We start from the raw sequence: 25861 nt of genomic DNA on the forward strand, positions 1-25861 counted from the left end.
CAAGAAAAAGGGGAGAATTTTGATAACTTATTGTATGTGTTTCTATCACTTTGTAACAAGTTACCATAAAACCTAATGATTGAAAACAACACACATTTATTGTCACACAGTGTGTTCATGGATCAGGAGTCTGGGCGTGGCTTAGCTGGGTCCCAGGCCCAGGGTCTCTCAGAGTCCAATCAAGATGTCAGCCAAATTACATTGTCATACGGAGGTTTGTCTGGGAAGAATTTGCTTCCAAATTTATTCAGCTTTGGCAGAATTTATCTCCTTGTGGCTGTATGACTGGCCTTTTTGCTGGTTGTGGTGGCAGGTCCTCATTAGCTCCAGAGATCTCCTGTGGTCCCCAGAGGCCACCCATAGTTCTTTGCCATGAGCACTGCTCCAACATGGCTGCTTACTTTATCAAGCCTGCAGGGACATCCAGCCTCAGTTGGCCACGTCTTATGTAAAGTAACCTAATCACTGGAGTTTCATCACCTTTCCCATATTCTATACGTTAGAAGTAAGTCCCATCTCCTGCCCACATTCAAGGAAAAGGGATTACACAAATGTGTGATTACCAGGAGGCAGAAATTATGTGGGTCAGTTTAGGGTCTGTTTGCCACACCTATATATTTGGATGTAGTTTCACAGAAAGACTGTGGGGTAGCATAAACATATTATAAATCTATTCTAACGTCTGATTCTGAGAGAAAATAACTCAGTGGCTCAGTATGACGTATAGATTTTAGCAGTTAACATGTAACCTGGGCTGATGTTCTTCAGATATCTCCTAGTGTGCATGTATCCATTGTTAACATCTCAGTATACTTCTGTTCTTAATGTAAGATGGACAAACCCTCTTCTGTCATGGAATTTACTTTCCAATAATAACAACCACTCACATATTGGATGCTACTCTATATCAATTGGGCAAAGGACTAATCACATGAACTTGGGAGGTGGTATTCTGATTTCCCAAGCCAAGAATGGGGCAACACAATCAAGAGACTCTAGCTAAACCTTTTCAAAGTAAATGTGGGCAATATCTGTTACATAGAGACAAAGATTATAAAAATCATGAATACTGCTTGAAAATTGAGGATGCTTACCCTCAACATCTGTGAGGCTTACATTAGGCAAGTCTAGCATACCTGAAAGCTAACAAAAGAAAAAAACCCACATTTTTATGATTTTACTTACTAGGAAAACCTATCTAACTTGTTTATGGAGGAAAAAAGCATTTAAAAAATTATAGATATGAAAAATTCTCTCTCGAAAACAATTATCCAACAAAAAAGGCCCTGTAGACCTGATTCAGACTTTGTATAAACACAGGGTCCTTTGAAAAAAGTATATTGAATTATTAAATCTCATTTTTCAAATGAAGAAAATGACACATTGGGGTTAAGTACCTTTCCAGGGTTGCATAGCTAGAGAATGTTGGAACAGGGATTCAAATCCAAGCATCTAGCTTCAGAGCTCATGCTATTGAACTTGACATTAAATTTGGCATCCCCTTTTATATACAAGTGTTACTCTATCTGGAAAATACCAGTTTTAAAAACCCAGCTCAGTCATTAATTTCCACCAAAAACTTCCTGGACTCACCAAGGATAGAGTTAATCTCACCATCATAAAAGTGCTACCCACAATACCTGGGCTCTATCACATTATAATGCAATGTGTGTGTTCACACTGTCTGTCTCTCCTGGTGAACAGTTAACTCACTGGAGCATGACCGTGTCTTGTGTCCCATTATGCTTAGTAAATGATGTAGTGCATTGTGTGTAGGAAGAAATTAATCTGCATACCTTTCATGTTCTATCCAAAACAGCCAAGCCATGTTGATGGAAAAGTATCTTCTCAGTTTGAGAGATTAGCATCATAGAATTTGAAATAGACTTGTATCCTTGGAGGCCCCATATTGCAGGCATTATCTTCTCCGGATTCTAAGGTCTAATGACTTTGCTTGATCCTAACCTAACCCTTTAGAAGGACATAGAATAAAACTAAATATGTTTTCCACTTTTCCAGTGGAGTAAGCAGGGTTTTATTGTGCTTCTTGAATCATTGTCACACTAGTAATCTCTTCAAAAGCGAATTTGTTCCAGAAAATAATGGGTGAGAGGCCTCTGTGGAGGAATACAATAGTAGAATATTTTGAAATGATTGTAAAGCAAAACAGATAATCGTGTTTTCAAGCTCTTTGAAATATATGTGTAAAATGTTATGTGCCTGAGGTTGAATACAAAGATAAATAGTTATAGTCATTACCCAATAATGTACCAATTATAAATAGCATTGTGTGTATATGTTCTCTATTATAAAATCAGAAAGGAATGAAAAAAGATTATAATCATGTTAATAATCTGATTTGCTTCATTCATCTTTTGAGTTATTTTTTCATAAAATTAGATACTGTGTTATTCTTTTCTGGAAAGTGGAATGGTGCGTGGAAGGAGAATGTTTTCATGTTAATCAACGTTGACAAGAATATTATACTAAAAAAAAAGAGAGAGAGAGAGAGAAGGTAGGCAGGTTGGGGGTTGGGGGAGAGACACATGAGGAAGACCAGATTGAAATTATTAGTTGCCAGGAAAATATCTATTGACTCTTTATGTTTTTAGAAGTACCTCTATTAGCTTTTCCAAATACAGCTGTTTACAGTGATTGATAAGTTCCCTTGCTTTTAAGCTTATTCACATCCATTAGTTCTGCCTTTTTCCCCTGTTAAAAATCTGAAGCTGTCAGACTGAAGTAGCATGATCAACTAATGTTCTTGCCATATTCAAAGCATATCCCCAGGGGTGGCAAAAGTATTCTAAATCTCAAAGAAATGGCTTTTTAAATGTTGCCTGTTGACACTGGTCACTCTATTTACCTTATCTGAAATGTCGAAATAAATATCAGGCAATTATAGAAACTGTCTTTAACAGGACTTTGATGATCAATTTCCTATAAATATTTCATTTTTAGATCAAACAAAAGAAAGTATCTGAAATTCACTATTTTATATAAGACTTTTATTTTAAAATACTATATATATAGCTATATTTTCAAAATTGGTTAAATAATTTTCTAAGTTTTCATGTCAAGTTTAGTGATGATTATATATTTTATTCCCTCTAGTATTTATTTCATTGGAAACTATTTTTTTTTATCTCTTATAATAGTTTCAGAATTTCTACCTTAACACAGTAAGGTATATTTTGTATGAACAAAGGGGAGAGGTGTCAGGGAGAGGAAATGATTTCTAAAGTGTAAATTCCAAAAACATTGAATTTTCAAAGTGATTGCCAGTACTGTCTCTTACAGAGTAGAGAACTCAGAAACTCTTCCTATAAACACACAGGAAAAATTACATTATTTCCTGGCCCCATCATCAGAATATTATTATATAAATTAGATCATGTTGGAAAAAAAAAAAGATGGCCTTAGTACAGAACAAAAACAAAAACAAAAGCTGGGGGGAGTAGAGGGAGGGGCACAATGAGCAATGTACACGGAAGGAGAGGACACCAGTTCATCTACTGATTTGTTTAATGTGGTAAACAATTTATGAATAATTGAATAAATGTGAGACTTAGAACATTTTCAAAATCAGCTGGCAAAATTGTTTTATTCCCTACTCTCTGCTGGTTTTCATAGTTTCTCTTCTCTCTCTTCTTGTCCTCCATGTTCCTCTTAACCCAATTCCCTGAACACTGTTACCCAGTGTTCTGAGCTCTTCCAGGTTTTAGGGCTTGAATGGGTCAGTTTACCCTTGGAATAGATTAGAAATGTAGACCTGCAGTGGAGTGGGGGTGGGGAAGTAAAGAGATAAAAGGTATGTGAAAATAGTGAATACTAAGATCCTTGAAGCTGAGAAGATATATGAATACTGCATCTGAAGTATACTTTTTATCTTGCTCATTATACAAATTAAGCAAATAAGCACACTGTATTATGCACATACGCACTCTATCTGGCAGCTAGGAGAGAAAGCGGCACAGAAATATATAAGCAACTTTGTAATCAGTTACCCTGAAGAGGTTTCTCTGAGGAAGTGGCATCTCAGTATGTCCCTGAAGAATATACAGATGTTAACCAAGTGAAGCAGGTGGGGCTTGGGGTAAAGAATGTTCCAAGATGAGGGAATAGCATGTATGAAAACTCAGGAGCAAGGGAGAACATGATTATGTCGAAGTGAAAAAAAAAAATACCGCAAACTAGAGCACCCTGACTTCCTGTGGAGTGGCATATAAAGGGTCTAAGAATAACATCAGGTGACACATAAGGAGATTGTTTTAGTAGCCCTTGTTGCACTAAGATGATGGGCGTGGAAGTATATTAGTTTCCTGGGAAAGCTATCACAAAATGCATTCTCTCACAGTATGGGATCAAGACGTAATCAGGGCCATGCTCTCTCTAAAGGCTTTAGGGGAGAATCTGTTCAATGTCTTTCTCTTAGCTTCTTATGTGGCGGGCAATCTTTGAAGTCCTTGGCTTGTTAGACATATCACTCCATCATCACACGGTGTTCTTCCCATGTGTCTTCCCCTTATCTTCCTTCCTGTATGTCTGCTTGTGTCTCTTCTCCCCTTCCAATAAGGACCCCAGTCATATTGGATTAAGATCCATCCTAAGGAACTCAACTAATTATATCTGCAGAGATTCTATTTCCAAATAAGGTCACATTCACAGGTACTAGGGACTAGGACTGCAACACATCTTTTTGGGGGACATAATTTAATGCAAAAGAGCAGTTAATGAAAGGAAATTAGGTGCTGGGTAGTTGAAAAGAGCCGAGAGAAGATTTTTAAATCTAGTTATGTTGGTAGACTCAACAGGACTTGGTGATTGAGTGAGAGTCTAGGAAAGGGGCTGAGTCATGGTTGACTTCCAGGTTTCTGACATGAATAATAGATGGTGATGCCATTTGTTGAGAAAGGAAATCCAATAGATCATGTAAGTGGTGGCTTGAGCATGGGTTCATTTTTCAACATGTCAAGTTTGACCTGTCTCTGAAATTTTTATGTGGAGCTGTGGACTAGGTGATTAAGAAATGCCTTTGGAATTCCAATGAGAGATTTGAGTTAGAGATATAAGTGTGGGAGTCATTTTTATATGAACTACAGTGAAAGTTATGCAAGTAGATAACATTCTCCAGGAAGATAGTGTTTAGTCAGAATAGGAGAAATCCTAATATCAACATTAAACATTTTAAAGTTCAATGTAGACTAGCATTTCTGGCTGACATTAACAAACAGGGACCAGATTAACCCTGACATATGAAAAACAAATGATAATAAAAAAACACCAGACAGAACAATTAAAGCGATGGTTTGTAAAACATCACACAATCAAGGACAGTAATCTGTGCAAGACAGGAAAATAAACAAAGAAATTGAGCCCCCAAATGTCTCTAGTTTACCTAAGGTCAGGAAGAAAATAAGGATGCCTGCTCTCACTCTTTCTATTTAACACAATACTGAAGATTCCAGCCATAGCAGTAAGGCAAGAAAAATAAACAAAAGACATACAGATTGGGTAGAAAGAAGTAAACTGTTTTAAGCTACAGACAATATAATGAGCTACGTAAAAAACGCTATGGAATCTACAAAAAGCTACTAGAACTAATATGTGATTTTAGCAAGACTTCAGGATTCAAGCTTAATATACAAAATTAAAATTGTATTTTTAAACAAGAGTAATGAATAATCTGAAATCAAATTCTGAAGTGATATTTAAAATACAAGAATATTAAATACTTAAGGATAAATCTGACAAAATATGTGAAAAGGTGATAGTTAAAATTATAAAATACTGAGAAAAATTACAAATTTTATATATAAATACAGAAAGATACATCTTTCATTTGAGAAAGACTCAATGTTCTTAAAATGTCAATTTTCACCAAATTGATGTATAGATTCATGTAATCCTAGCAAGCTACTTTGTAGAAATTTACAAGGTGAATCTAAAATACTTATGAAAGAGAAAAGCCTTATTATAGATTTAACATTTTTTTGAAAGAAGAACAAAACTGGGAATCAGTAATGTTTTAAGACTGGTATTAACATTAAGATAGATAGATCAATGAAATAAAATCTAAAGTAAAAAAATAGACCTATACATATAATAGACAGCAGATTTTGGACAAAGGTCAATAGGAATTTGGTGGGAAATTATCATCTGGTCAGCCAATGGTATTGACCAATTGGGTTTTTATTGCAAAACAATGTTTGATTCATATTTAAATTTTAACTCAAGTTGGATTATAAATCTAAATATAAAATCTTAAACTATAAAACTCTAAGAAGAAAACATAAAAGACTACCTTTGTGAATTATAGTTAAATAAAGATTTATCAGGTAAAAAACAAAAAACATGATCCATGTAAGAATAGATAACAGTGAACTTCATCAAAATTAAATGATAACAACAATAACAAAAAATAAACCCCAAACAACTTTTGCTCTTCAGAAGTCATTGTTAAGAGAATTAAAAGACAACCCATAGCCTACAAGGAAATATTTACAATAATATATCTAACGTAGGACTTTTACCCAGAACATATAAAGAAATCTCAATACTTAATAATAAGAAAACAACCAACCCTAACAAAGTAGGCAAAATCTTTAACAGACATTTCACCAAAGAAAACACGTGGATAGCAAATATGCATATGAAAGATGCTCAATATCATTAGTCATTAGTGAAATACAAACTAAAGCACGTTAAAATAGCACTACACATCTCTTAACATGGCTAAAATGAAAAAGACTGACCTTACCAAGTGTCAGTGAAAATATGGAGGAATTGGAACATTCAGATCCTACTGATAGGAATGCAAAATGGTTCAATCACTTTGCAAAACAGTGTGGTAGATTCTTTAAAAGGTAATCATATATACCTACTATTCGATGTAGCCACATGATCTAGGTATTTACCCATGGGAAGTAAAAGCATATGTACATTAAAAAACTTGTACACAAATTATTGCAGCTTCACTTATAGTAGCTGAAACCATGAAGGAAAAATGCCCTAATGCCAACCAATATATGGGTGGATAAAAAATTATGATGCAATGGAATACTACTTAAAATAGAGGAGTCTAAAAATAATTATACTGAATGAAAGAACTCAAACTAAATAGAGCATACACTGCACAATTTTGTTTATATAGTACTTTGGTAAATACTAACTAATATGTAATGACAGAAATCTCTTATGTGAAAACTGAAGATAGGGATGAGGAGGAGGATGGGTTAGAGAAGAAAAAGTGGGAGAGATTAAAAGGAGCAGAAAGAAACTTTTGGGAATGATAGATCCACTCCTTTGATCATCATAATGTTTTTAGGGTAGGTTTACATGTCAAAACTTATCAAATTATACATTTTAGATATGTACAGTTTACTATGTCAATTATCCTTCAATAAAACTGGTAAAAAAAATTCCTATCCCCAAGTTCACAATTTTATATTCAAGTTTTAAAAACATCACACCAAGCTTAAAGCAGGGGAGCTGGCAGAAGAGACTGAGAAACAGAGAGTGATGAAGGACAAGGAGTGTGAACTGCAGCACAAACTCAGAGTGGGAAGCAGGCATCTCTCTCTAATGCTTTTGGGAAATCAAGAAAATAACAATTTAAAGTTGTGCATTGGATTCAGAGGTAATATTATGGACTAAAGCAAAAGGATTTAGTTGAATAATTAAAGCATGACACAAATGGAAATATGTTGATTGAGAAATGATGAAATAGAGGTAGCAAGAATGGAAAATTTAGAGGTTTGCCTTTTATAGAAAGGAGAGAGAGAAGAGATTGTTAGCTGAAGGGTAAAGGACTCTTATTATTAAGATTTTAGAGACTTGAGCACATTTAAATATCGATGAGAAGAATCCAATGGAGAGAGAAGATTTGAACCAATAGTATGTTTCCATTACCATAGAAAAGGATGGATCCAGAGGTTTGGTAGAGGATCATTTTCCTCTGGAGAGAGATAAAAGCAGATGGGTCTGAATGCTGGGTCCTAAAGATGGTATATTAAGGAAGTCTGTTTTTCACACCTGTTTTCTCTTGGATGTAGGAAGAAAGAACACTCTCTCAAATGTAAGGATTTGGACAGAGGAGGCAGAGTTTCTATGAGTAGAAAATATTTAAAATAGCCACTTCTTTCATAGATCTTTTGCATTTTTTCCCATTTCAATTAGTTCTGTTCTGAGCTTTGTTATTTATTTATTTATTTATTTATTTTTCTTCTGGCTTTGTGTGTGGTTTGCTTTTCCTTTTCTAGTTCTTTGAGATATGACATTAGGTTGTTAATTTATGACAGCCTTTTAGTGAGCATTTGCAATAGTTGCAAATATATTCATTAGTTACATTTCGTTTTCATTTAAAACCTGTACTTCTTACTGTCTGTTTCCAGTCGGCATTTACCAAAAATGTTTTTTTGGTAAAAAAAGTTTTTTTACCAAAAATGGGTTTTTTGTTTGTTTGGTTGGTTGGTTTTTTCCCTGTTTGTTCGTTTTAGAAAAAGCACCTTATGGACACATTACAGGGCAGAATTGAAGAGAACAGAACTTTGGCAATCAGGCTTACTGGGGCTTGAATCTTGGCTTATGACACCAACATGCTGTAACATCTTAGTCAAACTGTTTAAATATTTCAAATCTTCATTTCTTATAGATTATAAAATGTGAAAAATAAGAGTTCTATTTTCTAAAGATGTTTAGACAAGTGCTTGATACATGGCAAATATTCCATAGATGTTACTTTTCATTTTCCTTATTTTTGTTATCAAACAAAATAGCCACTTGATACAGGGAATGGGCAGTCTGTGTTTTGGCTTAGATAAGAGTCTCTGGAGGTACAAGGGTTTGGATTCAAATCCTAGCTCCTCGGCTTAACCTGTGGAACTGTACACAAGTAATAGAACTGAATTAAGTCCCCAAGTCTTCATCTCTAAATCAGGATGATAATGGCATGGCATTCTCCATAGGCTTAGTGGGGGGATTGAATGAAATATTCCAGTTTAGCTATTTTCACAGGATCTGACACTTTGTGAAGTTTGAATAATTTATACCCATGATTTTTACTATTAATGAGGAACCTGAAGAAACACAATGGTCATATTAATATGCACCATTACTCCTTGTGATGAAATGTTCCAAAAGAGTTCAAAACTAAGGAGGAGACATTCCCCTAGAAGAGTATAAGAGTATAATATTCACATCATAATGTTAACATGCAGAGATCCCCCTCAAAAACGAAACTGGTTTAGATACTGTGATTGCTAATTTTAGATGTCAATTTGACTGGATTAAGAGAGACCTGGAGAACTGATAAAACATTATCTTCAAATGTGTCTGTCAAATGTGAAGAGCCTGCATAGAGAAAAAAAAGATAAAGAAAAGGATTTGTTTCTCTTACTTGGAGCTGGGACACACTCTTCTTTCCCTGTCCTTGGACACCAGAACTCCACTATTTGGACTCCAGGACTTACACCAGTGGCCCTTTCATCAAGTTCTCAGTTCGCTGACTTTGGACTGAAAGTTACCCCATCAATTTCCCTGGTTCTGAGACTTTAGGGCTTGGACTGAGTCATCCTACCTGCATCCCAGGGCCTCCAGCTTTCATGTGGCATGTCATGGGATTTCTCAGGCTCCATAATTACATGAGCCAATCCCCCTAATAAATCCCTTCTCATTTATCTGACCATCCTATTGATTTTGTCTCCCTGGAGAAGTCTGCATAACACAGATGCTAATAAGCCAAAACCAAGTGGCAAACACCTGCCATTGACATTCCTTCCCTTTTCTAATGACACTTAGCAACTGAGAACACAGGTAAAATCCTGTGTAATACTCAAGCCGGAAAAAACAAGCAGTATTGCTTCTGCTAGTTTATAAAACTCAGCTCACTACCACAATCTACTATTATTCAAACACTGACTAAAAGAATGAACACCACCCCCCAAAAGGCTAAAAGCATTGATTTTTTATTTAGATGAAAAAGATATAAAATGTTAATGACAAGCAATCTTAATTTTACTATTTCAATTTGTAAGATGTTGCTTGCTGAAAATTCTCATTCACTAAAATGATAAATAAGATCTGTTATGAAACGATATTTTTGTAACTGAAAGATGAGCTATTTTCCTGACCTATTTTTTTTTTTTTTAGGAGTACTTATGGAAGAACAAGCTCATCAGGTCTTCTGCTAAATAAAACCTTGAAGATGTAGGAAGACTAGGCGAACTCTTCCTATGAGTTACTTAAGATTCAGGAAAGTAGGCTGCACTGTTTGAATAGTGTCCCCATAAAAAGTCATGTTATTTCCAGAACCCCAGAATGTGACTTTACTTATAGGGTCACTGCAGGTGTAATTAGTTCAGATGAGGTCATACTGGAGTAGAGTGGGCCCTACATCCAATATCACTGATGTCTTTCTAGGAAGAGGGGAAGAGACACAGAGACTGGCAAAAAGGGAAGGCAGCCGTGTGAAGACAGAAGCAGAGACTGGAGAGATACAGGCATCTGTAAGCGAAGGGAGATGACTGCTGGCTACTACCAGAAACTATCGCAGGAGCGCCGAGCAGATTCTCTCTCCAGTAGGAACCAGCGTGCTGACATTTCATTTCGTTTCATTTCAGACTTCTACCCCACAGAAATGTGAGATGATGATTTGCTATAGGTTAAGCCACACAGTTTGTGATGTGTTATGTCAGTCCTAGAAAACGAATACAAAGTCCTAAAGAGTTTTAATAAAAGTGATAGGAATTAAAAATCACAGACAAGACTGACGGGACCTTCTAGCACTCTTACACTTCTGCAATGTCTGTTGTTGATCTTCTGGTCTCTCCTGTTTTTCAGTTGTGATTGGCCAAAGGCCCTTGAAAGAACAAAGAATCTAAAACAACAAAAACAAAGCTGTGTACTTGTTTAGGGAGGCAGCATAGAATGGAAAGGGCTGTGTTTTACAAGATGAAGAGAAGTTTGCAGCAATGATTAAAAAAAGGGAAATTGGCGTGGTCCTGTATACCTCTGAATTCAGAAAACATGACGCAAAACCTAAGTATATGTTAGTGCTCAATATATAGTTGTTGAATAAATGGATGAATTAGACAATAAATGAAGTGATTAAATAATCAATCTGTGGAAGAAGAAGCAACACAAACGAGTAGACAGCAGTGGAAAAGTTTGACTGAAAATTGAGATTGAAGATCACTCATTTTTTTCAGGCAACAATTTCAGCATTTACAATTTGCCGGGTATTGTTGTTGGTGCTTGGGGTAATGAAAGAGCAAAGCAAAGTCTGGCTGTCACAGACCACGCGCGCTCAGAGTTTAGTAGAAAGGGGATAGGAGAAATCAGAGTTTGTGTGATTTTTTTTTTTTTTTATGGTAATACAGTTGGAGTTGAGTAGCCTAGAAAGAAAGCAAGGGGAATTGATTGGCTTAAAATATCTTCCCCCTTCTATGGAAAGAGCAGAGAAAGGTCTAGTCTCTGGATATAGGCAACTAGACAGTCACTTTTCCTATATTCCTTTATCCCTCCGCCAGCCCCTCAAAATGTGTAATCAGTCCCTTCCTGAGCAAAAAGGGAAAGAATGTCCCTTCTCTCTGGGATTTTATACCTATCCCTAAGAAAAGCTGCTTTTATGCATATTTGGACACATGGCACAATCGGGTGAGTATGAATTTGATTTGTTTAGTCGGAAAAGTAACACAGGATGTGGCACTTTCGACACCAAATGATTATTGAACAGGTACTAAGGTAAAGCCTCTATGCAAAACACTAAACTACATGGTGGTGAGCTCTGGAAATTCTCTAATGAAAGAAACATACTGTGATCTTCCTAGTGAGTCTGGATAAAATTGGAAAAATGTATCTGTACAGGATACATTTGTGTGAAAAATGACGGTCCTTCTATGTTGAACTGCAGCTGTATTTTGGGAGGTTATTCTGTCTCAGCTCAAATTAAAGTTGAGTTTCTCGTGAGCTGCCTGTGGCCTAAAGTCAGTTATTCAACTGGATGGTCAGAAATGACCAGGAAAGCAAACATATTTCACAGTATTAACTATCACTATAGCCTGTTAAGTAATACTGCAGAGTAGTGGTCTTTTGAAAATTATTTTGAATGTTAGATTCTATTCCGGTTTGGAGCAAGAGGTAAAATATAAGCAGTTAAATGGATTTTTAATGAAATTTTACAAGCAAAAGAATTAATGCCCAAGGTACAGAATTATTAATTCTGGAAATGATTCTCATAGTCCTCTATTATTTTTAAATCTATGTGGCTATTTTTAGGAATTATAATTGCTCTGATAAATGACAGGTACCTATATCAAAAATTATGTTTTTCTCATATTTATTATTAAAATATTTATTAACTAGACTTTTTCAACTCAGTCTTTTTATGTTTTCAAATGCTTCATGACTAAGTTTTAAAAATCTTTTTAGTTTATAATGTTTATGTTTCGTTCATTTTGATGTGATTGGCATTTAAGTGGAGTTATTTGTGTAACCAACATATTTTAGGTATTTAACCCAGAAGTAAATCATCAATTAATCTACACTTGAGGAAATATGATTCAGGGAGGAGGGAGAGATTGCATCTGATGGACTGCACTGAAGCTTGGGTGTCATGGGCTTGATGGTCATAATGACTTCAGGAACAACAAGCCACAAGACTGACCTCCCAGATCTCAGAGCTGGCAGGAGTATGGTTTTAAGTTCTGTCTGTGGGAGTTCTCAGCTTCTTACATAAAAGGCTGCTTTATGCAAAAGGGGCCTGGAAGGAGCTCAGGCTCCAGGTTAGAGGGGAAGCGGGGCAGGCAGACAAGGAAAAGTAGGGTAAGGGTGATGTAGCTCCTCGGCTAACTTGTGGGAACTAACAGGTTTCATCAGAACGTTACTGATGATTTCTCAGAATAATTTGTAGAGAATGATTGTAAGTAGTAGAAGGATATTAAAACATTCACGGGTGCTGACAGGAGCCCTGGCAGTTTGGGGTATGGGAGCTCCCCAGGGGTCCAGGGCAGCAACCAGACACAGAGGCAGTGACTAGACCAGCCAAGGTGCAAATGTCTGGGGCCCGCCAGGGAACATCACTCAATGAAAACACTGGGGTGTAAGGAAATAAGGAATAACTGGGACTGTGGCTGACCAAAGATTTCATGCCCTGTTTACAGCCATTCACCAGATTTAGAATGAGGTAAAGGAAGGCTTCTTTTTTTTTTTTTTTTACACCCACCTCCCTTTTTTTACACCCACATAATAAATCACCTGGAGGGAGAATTAGGTCTGTTAACCTCCCTTCTTTTATTACCTAATATGTAACTTAGGAAAAAAAGAAAGAAAAAACCCCAAGACCAATATGTTTTGGTATAAATGAATGTTTTGTAAGGGGAAGGGGAAGGCATCATTTTCATTTTCTATAAAAATACCTCTGGGCAAAAATATTTTTTTGTTTATTTCAGAATATTACAAAAAAAGTAAGCAAACTAATTATTGTATCCTCACCTGACTACATTGGGTCTATTTAAAAATTCAGAAGATAAACATCAGGAAATGCCTTTATCCTCTCAGTATTTAAAGGTGAGAGGGAAAAAAAAAAAAAAAAGAATAAGTGAGAAATTCTAGGGCCTGGACATTGCCAGGCTAATTTCTAGACAAGTGAGTTTTGATAAGTTCAGGTTTCAGATAAGGATTCCTTTTTTCCTCTTCTCATGTTGGTTTTTCTGAATGGTGAGTAAAAATGTTCCTGAAAGGGCCTGAAAAAAATAGATCGTGTCAATGTGGAGAATTACTGATGCAAGATTTTAGTAAATTAACATAAGAGTGGCACCCTACAATGAATATTATTTGGAGTTGATTTAATAATCCCCTCTCTTATAGAAACCCATTTCTAAATGTAGGTGTGTGTCTGTATGCATTAAGAAAGATTAGTGCAGAGTTCTTAGTTTATCTTCATGGCAAACACACAAAATAAATGTGAATAATTGAAGCCATTACACACACACTTTTGCTCTACAATCCTCTAAGTGAATAGTACAGTAAAAACAATAGCAACATCCTACCTTTTGCCTTAAACATAATGGATAATATTAACATATTGAACTTTTTTAATGAGAAAAGATTAGATTTCAAACTGCCTCAAAGATTCGTGAAGTAATATTTTTAGCCTCAATCACTCAGATAATTTCTAAAGCAATTCTTCCCTTTACTTTGTTTACACGGATACAGCCTTTGATTGAAATAATTTAGTTGTTGATCAATCCAGTATATTTTTACCTTCCCACATCACAGCACGCCATGGAATAAAAATGTACCTTTTGGTTCTCAGATGTACCAAACACATTTTCTGTGGTCAAGTCCCTTTCTTCTAAATTTGTTTGGAGGACCTCATAGGACATAAAGCCTCTGACAAGGGAAGCATTTTAGCACCAACACTACAAAAGCTTCTGTGTTCATATGGGAAATATCTTCCCCTGAATTAAATTTAACCTCTTTAGTACTCCCATTTAGCCACCTGATAAATCCACTTGAGCTATCTTTTGGGGAGAGAGGGGGACATGGGAACAATAACACTTCCTTTTTGAACAGTTTAATAAAGCTTTGTGAGATTTCAAGATGAAAGATAATGTGTAATTCTGATAGTACCCTCCAAAGCTCTGCATTCATGGATCCAATTACGTTTTTTGTCATGGTAAAAGCCACAGTGGCGATATTAAATGGGAGTGTGGCTTAAGAATTAAGGCCCTGGAGTCCGGATATCTGGTTTCTAAAGTTGACTTAATTTCTGCTTTCTTATCTAACTATGGGTATGCAGCTTAATGTCTTTACCCCCATGTCTCCCTCCATAAAATGCCTAGCAAATATCTGAGAAATACTTTTAAAATGACAGTGCAAATTGCCATTTAGAATCATCTTAGAAGGTCTAGGAAAAAATGAGGTGAGTGTTAGAAAAGGGAAATACAATCTTCTGCTTAATTTTAAATTTATCATAAAGTTTTTCTTTGGCTTTTTAAAAGTCATAAGATTTCTAGAAGAGGAATGACATTTTCAAAGCCTTAAGGACACTTGTGGAAAAAAAATGCTCTTTTAAATTATTCTTTATTTCTCACCAAGATTTTGACTCTGGCTTTTCTCCAGCTTTCTCTCTTTCCTCTTTCTCAATTCCAAGTTGAAAGGAGTAATTGTCATGTTAACACTTCCGGTTTTAGAGTATTTTGTTTTAGCTTGTTTGTTTCATATAATTTTTATAAATGTATGCATGTCAGATTTTATTTCCTCATATACACGATTACTGACTTCAGATGTTCAGTCCCGAAACCTTCAAATTCATTCATTTATGTATGAAATAATTGATTCTAAATTTGTATCACTATCTGATTTTATCTGGAGATTCAAGCTGATAGAACATTGTCATTTATTGACTTACCTATTATCCTTTGTATTGAGGCAATCATAAAGTAGCTGAATTGTGATCTTTGATGGTTATCAAACTACCATACTCTTAAAATATACATACACATATATTTCTGGTAATAAGCAGTGTTCTGAGTATCAGTCTTTTGAAAAATGTTTAACAAGCTAGAATAATTTCTCTCTTCCCATACAATTCCTGCAACTATATGGTTTAGGTATGTTTTAAGGACTATGGTGAAACATCACAGCCCCATTGACATTTTTTCTCAATAAATCAAAGATTTATTCAGTATGAATAATTAATTTAATTACCTATAGTAATAAAGGTTATCATGGAAACCTTTATAATCTAATGAGTTATCATAGAAATAGTCAATGCAAGTAAATAATATATATATGTATATATATATATATATATATTTTTTTTTTTTTTTTAATTAGACCATCTGTTGTAGAATTGTAAATTCTAATCCTAACTCTTTGGCAAGATAAACTTCTAGAATGAATGCTTTTTCCAGGATTTTACCTACAATGTATTCTTACCTAACTTCTTGTTCTATAGGAAATTTTGGTAGAAAAGTTGCAGAAATTAGTTTCACTTTAGAGATATGAGAATTTATTTAAGTAGCTTTCCTGTAGGATAAAGATTAGGTAGCTCTGATTAGAATTCTAGAATGAAAATGAGTTGAAATAACCTCTTGCAGAACTCCTCTAAATTTAACTTTGCTTCAAACCAATAAACTATAGCCTCTACTACTTTGTAGACAGATTATAGCTCATCAGGATGACTAAAAATCACTGTGAAATTGCTCTGTAATAGTTCTGTTGCTATGCCTATAAATATAATATCACTGAGTGACTTTGCCATTTTTTAGCTGTTCAGCCATACTTTTTTTCTGTGACAGAGAACTTCAGAAATACCGTAAATGACCCATTAAAATAGCCTCTGTTCTAATATGAAAAATTAACATTACATTATCAAGTTAAATAATTAATAGATTATTGAATTTCAGAACTATTTTTGAAATCATATTTTACAATCATTTTAACTTAATTTATTTTTTCTACCAGTGTATAAAGGTAAAATAAAATTATTTGAATTTCACTTATGTTCTGCAAATCCTAAGCTATAACAAATAAAAGCATTATTTGGGGAGAGAAAGTAGTATGAAGATACCTCAAAGAACAAAAAGTAAAATTACCATTTCATCCAGCAATCCCACTGCTGGATATTTACCCAAAGGAAAAAAAAATATGAAAAAAACACAAAAAAACCTGTACTTGAATGTTTACAACAACACAATTCACAATTGCAAAAATGTGGAAACAACCCAAGTGTCCATCAGTACATGAGTGGATTAATAAAATGTGGCATATGTATACTATGGAGTTCTACTCAGCAAAAATAAATAAATAAATAATTGTGAACTAATACCTGTTGTATTAACCTGGATGGAGCTGGAGACCATTCTTTTAAGTGAAGTATCACAAGAATGGAAAAATAAACACCACATGTACTCACCATCAAATTGAAAGTAATCAGTCAACACCTATGTGCACATATGAAAATAACATTCACCGGAAATGAAGCAGGTGGGAGTGGGGTGGAGGAGATGGGTAAATTCACACCTAACAGGTACAATGTGCACTATCTGGGGGATGGGCATACTTATAACTTTGACTCAAAAGGTACAAAAGCAATTTATGTAACTAAAACGTTTATGCCCCCATAATATTCTGAAACTAAAAAAATACTCAATAAATAAATAAAAAGGCTGTCGTAAGGGATAATAAAAAGATAGGTAGAATCAGATGTTGCAGCTGGGCAGAGGTGGAGTATTAAGTGGTCAAACAGTTGAAAACTGGGAAACATCTTTAAGTATTTATATTTAAAACATACACACAGACACATACACATTAGAGTAGACAGTCTGAAACTCACACTTTTCCTTTATGATGTTATTACTGTGTATGGACAAGCTTATTTTCCAAATATTCCTCCCATCTGAATATAATGTTGTTCTCAAAGTATGGCAAAACATCACCATCACCCAGGATGCTTGATGCAGGTGGAGATTTTTGGAATGATCCAGATTTATTGGTGATATGGAGACTTGTGATCTGCAAATTTAACACTTTATTAAGCAATTCTTCCAAGAAATAAAACTCAAAAACAACTACTAGAGGTTGATGAGAAAATATGAAGAAGCCAGTGAATATCTATTTTTTAAAAAGAGTTTTAAAGTAGATATCATGTTCTAGAGAAATGAAGAATTTTAAGCTAGAAAAAAAATTGAAATAGAGTTTAATCTAACACTAAATGGTTCAAAGAAGCTGTTTTCATAAGGTCCAGGATTTAAAAAGTGTTTAGCTTTCTCATGATTATAAAGCTTAAAATAAAGTAGGTATATTCTCTGTGTGGGGATGAAATGCAGAGTAAATGACTCAAAGACATCAACATCTGTAAATGCTTCTTTGGCATTTAAAATAAATGTCTCTATGTCCTTCCTTCCAGCTGTTCCTCCTCCCTTCTCTCTACTCGTGCCTTCCCTTCTTTCCTTCTTCCTTCCATCTCTCTTCCTCCTCCTTCCTCCTTGTCTCCTTTGGTGCAAAAGTATTTAAACTGACAGAGGATAGATACTAACACACTTTGGTTTAATGATTGGGTAGAGATTATAGGACTTGCCCATTTTACTTACCTTTCTGGAGTATTTTGGTCAGAACTAAAGTTTTTCAAATAAAGACGCCAATGTAGTGTGTTGCTTGAAATACACACATCTGTATTTTGAAAACCAGTTTAAATGAAGGGGTGACTTCTTTTCTCTGGATCAGACTACACTTTGAATCATTTAATTATAGTAAGAGAAAAATATCAGTATGCCAAGAAAAAATTAATTGTGGCATCTCATCTCTTTATTCCACACGTAATGTAGGGGCTGAGCTGTGCTGACATAATGCCTGCATAGCCTTTCTACAGCTCAGTATCTTACCATTAAATCATCTATTCACCCTTCCCCTGGGTGAATATTAGGAGGTTTCCTTTTCCCCATCATGAGGGCTTTCTTCCCTTGCTGACCATAAGACAGTTTTTGAATGGCATCTTAGGTTATCTTAGGATTTTGTGAGATGTTATGCTTGTTTAAATGATTCCTTTAATTTTGATATGTAAAAAGAATGGAGTATAATTGTGAATTCAGGGAAAAATTGTGAAAGATTATGAAACAGGCTAGAAAGATTACCAAATCACCCGTCCAGCACAATTTTCTAAGATTTCTCTGCTATTCATAGTTTTTGAACTATTTTCTAACTTTGTAACTTTTTAAAAAATATATATAAGCCATCTGTTTTCTTCCAGAAAAATGAAAAGTTGTGTCTGGTGAAATGTTATTGATTATTACTCTGTGAATAGACTTGTTTTACCTATAAGTCATTTTAAATTCCCCTTTGAAATTAATTCTAACATCTTATTGTTTCTCTCATTAACTAATCATATAAAATGTTTGCTGTGTTCATTTTATTTTGTATGAATTTAGGATTAAACATTTTAATTCATTTTTAATTCATAACATACCCTTTCTTCTAGCCAATTAGCATTCCCTTCTTTATTATCTAGTAAGTAGCAATAATATGCGTGAAAGTCTAAGCACCTTGAGTTATTTTTCATACTAAAGCATGAATATTTCCCAGATGTCCTCTTGACAACATCATCCACCAGGTAAATATTATCATATCACATCTATGCTAGTATCTTCTTTGTCCTATAACTGGCACTTACTGCAGATTCTATATCATTTCTTCCAGCCCATATCCTTGTTCTAGGACAATATGAAGTGCATTTGACACATGTTTGGTTTGACCAATATTATACTCTGTAAAATTGCTGTAAGTCACTTACCAAACAGCACTTTTATAATAGAAGAGGTTTGGCTGCTCTGCATGTATGAGCCACTTTATTACATCCATATAGATAAGATTTCTTAAGGAAATTTGCTTTTGGCAATCTAGCCTCTATAATTCATATAATGAAAAACAGACAATATTAATGAATGTGTCATATGATATTTTGTTAGTTGACTTAAAAATGGGAAAAATAAAAAGGCATAGGATCAAAGTCGTTTAAAATTATTAGCCACAGTGGCCAAAAAAAAAAAAAAAAGTGAGAAAAAGTTACCAGCATGACTACACATAGAAATTTCAAATCCAAGAAAACCTTGAAAGTAAGAGTATTTTACATGGTAGTAGTCTGCTTAATATGTAACAAAGATACCTGCTTTATATTAGAAATTGTGTTTGGTAATCCTTAAGGGATTATTTTTCATCTCAATAGTTTGTTCTGATTATAGACATAACAAGAATATAACTCCAGTTTCCTCTGGCAAAAAAAAAAAAAAAATTTAAATGAGCAAGAGGATTAATTCAGTAAAGACAGATATCAAACCTGCAGACAAGAAAATGGATCAAATTATGGTTAGGAAGATTAAAGAAGTAAAAATCCAGCAGTTGGAATTTATTGTAAAATCAAATACTAAGAAATCATCCAAGAAATAGAAAACTAAAAATAGTCTTCATTATGGGTTAAAAAAGACATGGAGGCATTCTCTTCTTTGCATTCAGTAGAGACTGAGAAAGCACAACTGCCAGAAAATTGAATGTTGCTTGTGAATGTTTGGAAATAGGATGAAAGCAAATTAGGTAATTACAAAAAACCTTCTTCAATTGGTTTCCCTGCAGACCACAAAATTCAGTTTGTAACTCCTTTTTTTTTCTTGACAAATTTAGGGCTTTTATAAGAGCCATGACAGCAAAAGAAGGAATACTACCAAAAACTCTATTTGAATCTACTTTAATTACTTTTGAATCCAGAAACCATAATTAGAAAGTAATTTACAACCTGGAGTTTGTAAAATCTGTAAACTCTTACAGGGATGGTGAAGACAGAGAAAGCTTCAGATGTAGTGGCCCTCAGAAGCTCATTCGTTCATAATATATCTATATATCTCACCTCCAGCTACCTGCCAGAAACGTTTAAAATTTTCACCATTGGTATGCTACTTATGGCCCTTATTTTTGTGGGTTTGGTGAATATGTGAGGGAAATAAAATAGTTAGGATTGGATAATGTGAATTTCTTTTTCACTCATTGTCACTATTAGAAAACACAGCCCTAATAAAATGTGACATGACAGAATTAGTTTTAATGATGGGAAAATTTGCAAGTTGAAGGGGAGGACATGCAGGCAGGGAAGGACAGTATGCACCAAGGGGGTTAAGAGTGGGTGAATGATAAGAGAGAGTACAGAAAAGTCTGCCTTTCAACCATTTTGTGGTTAATATCCTGCCTAGCACTAATATTATTGAACGGTATGGTATAGTGCTTAAATATCTAAACAAGATGATGAATCTCTCCTACTTGTAGAAATGTAGATGCCTTACCTACTTCTACATATATATGTTCTGAAGCATAATGACATCTGGTACCTTTCCTAATTTTACACTTGTTTTTAAGGGAGGGTTAATCTGATGAAAACATGCAATTGGAAAAAATTCCACTGCTATTTCCACATTTTTAAACTCATGCACATGCACAGCTATCAAGATTAGCATGAGAATAGATATTTGCTCAAAGATCCCTCAACTTTTGATGTCTGGCTTCTCTCTGTTTATCCACCATTATTTTTATAATATTTTATTGTGATTCCATAAACCAGGGACAAATCTCTGAAAGGGGTATTTTTCCAAGACATGGCCATCATTAGAAGACAATAAGCTTGTTTTCATTTCAACATCCTTAGCTTTGTTAAAGGCTCAGTGGAGGAAATTAACATACTGCATGCCTTACAATGAAAATTGTCTCTAATTATTTTGCTTCTCAAATTATTCTACCAGGCATTGATTGGACTTTTAAAATTCATTCCATATCTGTTACCCTCAGATAACAGTTATAATTTTTTATTGTTGTTAAAGAGAATCTATTAATTGCAATATGATTATTCTACTAAATAAAATTAAATAAAATTACTTGGGTAGCCAGTATATTCAAGTAATCATTAATTTTGGTCAGAAATTAAAAGTAAGGTATGCTAAATACAAAAATATATAAACTTGGCACTCAAAGACTAATCATCTGCACATTTTGGGCAAAATAAAATTTAATTTAGAAAAATCCAGGAAAATGTATGTGTTAATTATACTATCAAGGGCGTAGTAGTCGGCAGAATTTTCTTTGGTCTCCTCAAAGATGTCCATGTCTTAATCCCAATAACCTGTGGCTATGTGGTCCCACACAGCAAAGGGACTTTGCAGGTGTGATTAGTGTTAAGGACTTTAAGATGGAGAAAGCATCCTGGATTATGCCAGTGGCTCCAATCTAATCACACGAGTCTTTAAAAGCAGAGAATGTTTCCCATCTGTGCTCAGAGGAAGACGTGATGGAGAAAGACATTAGAGTGATAAACATTGCTGGTTTTCAAGATATAGGAAGGGGGCCACAACCCATGGCATGCAGGTGGTTTCTAGCACCTAGAAAAAGCAAGTGAAAAGACTCTCCCCTGGAGCCCCCAGAAATAACGCAACCCTGCCTATATCTGCCAGGCGAGCCATTTGTCAAACTTCGAGGAAACCTGTGAGATAATGAATACCTGTGTGTGCTTTAACCACCAATTTGTGCTAATTTGTCATGGCAGTGTTAGAACACTAAAACAAGGCATGCAAGACGTTATCTGTCATCGTTTATATTAACAAAAGCTCTGAAAATAGCTATATTTTACCTATGTCTTTCCCCCTCCCCCAGTCATAACCCTCTAGAGATTTAATAGAATTAAACATTGGCAGATTATTAAGGGAGAAGCTATAGACCCTGTCTTGGGTTGTTGCCTATAGATATTTACAAGCTGCAGAAAACCGCTGCCTTAAATTCCTACTTTACACAAATAAAGCATGAGATTCAGTAAAATAATTGAATTTTTGGCATTTTATAGAGAGATATCTATCTATTTTTAAGCTTTGAAAAATCTTCTATATGTTTCACAGGGTTGCGTTTTTTGAATTATAACTGTGTATGGTCATTAACACTCCAGAAACCAAAAGGTTCATTTTAATTGAAAAAATTGGATTCCTATATCTTGCAAATTAATTGAAGTTCCTCTATGCTTGAAAATATGTCAAAAGTATTATGTAGCTTTCCCACAGTTTAATCTACCTTCCAGAAGAATTTAAATTAATATAAAGATAAAAAGTAACACAGCAGTGGAGTTTAAAGAGCTTTCAGATTTTCTCAGAAGACTGTTACTTTGAAAACCTATGAAATAGACTTTACCCAATTTATATCTAGATTTAAAAACTAAACGAAATAGTGGTAGTGTTCAGATTCTTTTATGCTTTGCACAAAGGAGTAAAAATAAGCAACATCAATGGAGCATATAATATATATCAGATTTGGCACATGTAATGTTTTTAATCTTATCACTAATCCAGCCAGATAAATATTAGCTTTTATTATTATTATTATTATTTTTACAGATGAGGAAATTGAGGTTCACATTTTGTTACAGCTGGTGCAGTCATACAGCTGGTAAGTGGCTGGCAGAAGAATTCATTCCAGATTGAACTGGCTCCGAAGCCTTTGCTTTTTAAAATCTCCAACCTAGTGCCTCTTCCTTTCAACTGCAAAATAAGCAAAAAGATAATCCTATGTCTACAGAATGCTAAACAAATTTCCCGTGAACAAACAATTAATATAGGCAAATAGACGTGTGTTTTTAGGGGGTTCTAACAGTGGAACTCTACTTGCCGGACAAAGATTAAAGGTGCACACAAACTCTTTGATCCTCTTCCCAGGAGGAGGTGAGGCCAGTGACTCCTCCCCTTGCACATGGGTGATCCCTGGACACGTTCTGCTTAGACTGATAGAATACGGCAGAAGTGAGGCTGTACCCGGAATGTACCCAGGCTCCCGATTCTGACAGCTTCTCCTTCCTGTCTCTTGGAGCATTTGCTGTGGGAGTCCAGAGCTGCCATGCAAATGTTTGAGTGCATTGAGGCTGCCATGCTTAAAAAATCCCAAACTAACCATATGAAGAGGCCACAGAGAGAATCAGCAACTGTCAGCTTTTCTAGACTTTCGGGTTCTCACAGCTAAAGCACAGGCATTGTGAGTAGAGATGAGCCTTCCTGATAGGTCCTTCTCAAATCCCTGCCCCAAAGAATCATAACACATAATAGTAAACTCTTATTGTAAGCCACTAAGTTGGGTGGAATTTGTTATTTAGCGAAAGTTAATCAGAACACTGCCCCATACAATAGTTGATAAACTTGTTCTTTGTATGTAGTGACTACTCACACACAAATGATTTAGTTCATTCTACTTTCTGGTTTTCTAGTAAATTTTAAGAAATGGAAATGTTGTCTATGGAAATCTTACTTAAGGCCAGCATTGTTGTTCCAATTTCTTTGTAAATGCTAAAATATTAACTAATTGTTAGTCACTCATATTTAAAGAAATTCGATTATATTGTTAATGTCTTAATGCCCTGCATATAGACATTCAAGACTAGTTATGTGATTTGTTCAGGTTTTTATATTTTAAAAATAACTTGCCATCCCAATAATGCCAATTTTTAGGCTACAAATTTGTGTGAAATAATGAAAATTTTGGAATAATTAAGCATACAAATTTCACCAGGAGAAATATTTCAGATGGTGGAAGTGTTTATATTTTTTACAATTTAATACTTTATAGCACCAAAATGAGCAATTGCAGATATATCTGGGGGATACAATTTCTGGTATGGCATGATGACAACCCTCTTACTTAGTGTCTTGCTCATGTAGTATCTTGCATCAATTGGCCGCTGGCTCCAGGACAGAAACATGAGCCCTGAGGATTCTCCTTGCAGGCCCACTATCCATTCATATTCATGAGGATATTAGGATGATTTGGGATTTTCAGGCTTAGGATGTATCCTTTAGTTGATGTGGAAAGGAGCTCAGGACACTTTTGGAGACTTCCCACCACTGAGCTAATGCACAAGGCTCTACACAGATGGCACATGACAGCCAGAGACTGTCCTGAGGAAAGCATTAAAGCAGACAGACTCTATACTAAGGCAAGTAGACAAGGGAAAAGCCAGGTATTCATGTGGACTGAATTTTACCCAGAAAGACTAAGATTTTGCTTGAAGCATCACAAAAACAAATAGAACTCATTCATGGAAACTTTCATAGGACATGACTGTTGTACCCATTATAGGGGCCCTGGCTAATCTTTGACTTATGATAGCATCATATGACAATGTTGACTGTGAGAAAAGAAACATAACTCTAGAAGTACACTGTCCAATATGGTGGCCCCTAGCAAATCTATAGCTATTTAATTAAAATTAATGCTTTAGTTCCTAAGTGACACTAGCTATATTTCAAGTACTCATTAGCTACAGACACTTAGCTACCATATTGGATGGCACAGACATAGACCATTTCCATTACTGCAAACAGTTCTACTTGACAGTCCTTCTCTGGAATGAATCCAGGTTTGGAGGTATCTAGAAAAGTAAGATGCTGAATTTGAGTGTCATACTCTGCTTATTGCTCAGAAAATAGGCTTGTTCATATGTATAGTTGATCTGGAGAACTTTAAAAGCATCTAGTTCCTACAGACTATGTTGCTGGACTTTGAAATTGTACAGCAGGAACTTTAATTCTAGTGGTGACCTCTCATTCATCCACTGAGTTAAAACTGTTCCTAAGACTCATTTACCCATTCAGAAAATATTTTCTCAGACCCATTATTTACCAAGTGCTATTGTAGACACTGAGATACTTTTGTAAGCAAAATGAATAAGGTCTCTGCTCTTATGCATCTTACATTCTACATGGTTGATACAGACAGAAAAAAAATCAAACATGTAAAATCATTTCACACAGTACTAAGTTCTATGAAGAATATATTTTAAGCTTGGATGGGTGAGGTTGATGTTCAAGTAGCCAGAAAAAGTTTACTTGCGAATGAGCTGGTCAAAAGAAAAAAAAATCAAATATTCATTTGTTCCACAAATATTTATTTAACACCTATTATGACCTGGCTAATGTAGTAGGTTGCCAGTGTAGGGTTTTATTAACACAATTAAAACACAATAAAATATGTTAGATATTCAAAGGCCCACTCTCACATAATGAATTAGAATCTCAATGATGTGCTCCAGAAATTGGTATACTTAAAAATCATCAAAAGTAACTTTTGGAGTACCAGAATGGTGATGATGCCTCAGTACTACTTTGAACTCAATCCATGATGAGAAATAATTAAAAAGAAGCAAATCAAAATCATGACTGGCTGGAAGCAAGATGGCAGACTAGAAAACCCGCCAGCCATAGTGTCTCTACAAGAAAGATAGATCTCAGAAGAAAGTGATTTAAGAAAAAAAAAAAAAGGTAGACAAACATAGATCAAGTGAGGGTCAGGAGGA

At 34.9% G+C, this 25861-nt stretch overlaps 1 protein-coding gene across 1 annotated transcript; it reads right to left on the reverse strand.

Moving 5' to 3' along the window:
- Positions 1–243: 243 nt before the first annotated feature.
- Positions 244–14888, reverse strand: DAOA (D-amino acid oxidase activator). Its single transcript, XM_076009627.1, is given in 3 exon segments — positions 244–359; positions 362–411; positions 14815–14888. Coding segments are annotated over 3 exon segments (240 nt in total).
- Positions 14889–25861: the final 10973 nt, after the last annotated feature.

Source organism: Microcebus murinus, chromosome 13 (assembly GCF_040939455.1).
Source record: "Microcebus murinus isolate Inina chromosome 13, M.murinus_Inina_mat1.0, whole genome shotgun sequence".
NCBI lineage: Eukaryota > Metazoa > Chordata > Mammalia > Primates > Cheirogaleidae > Microcebus > Microcebus murinus.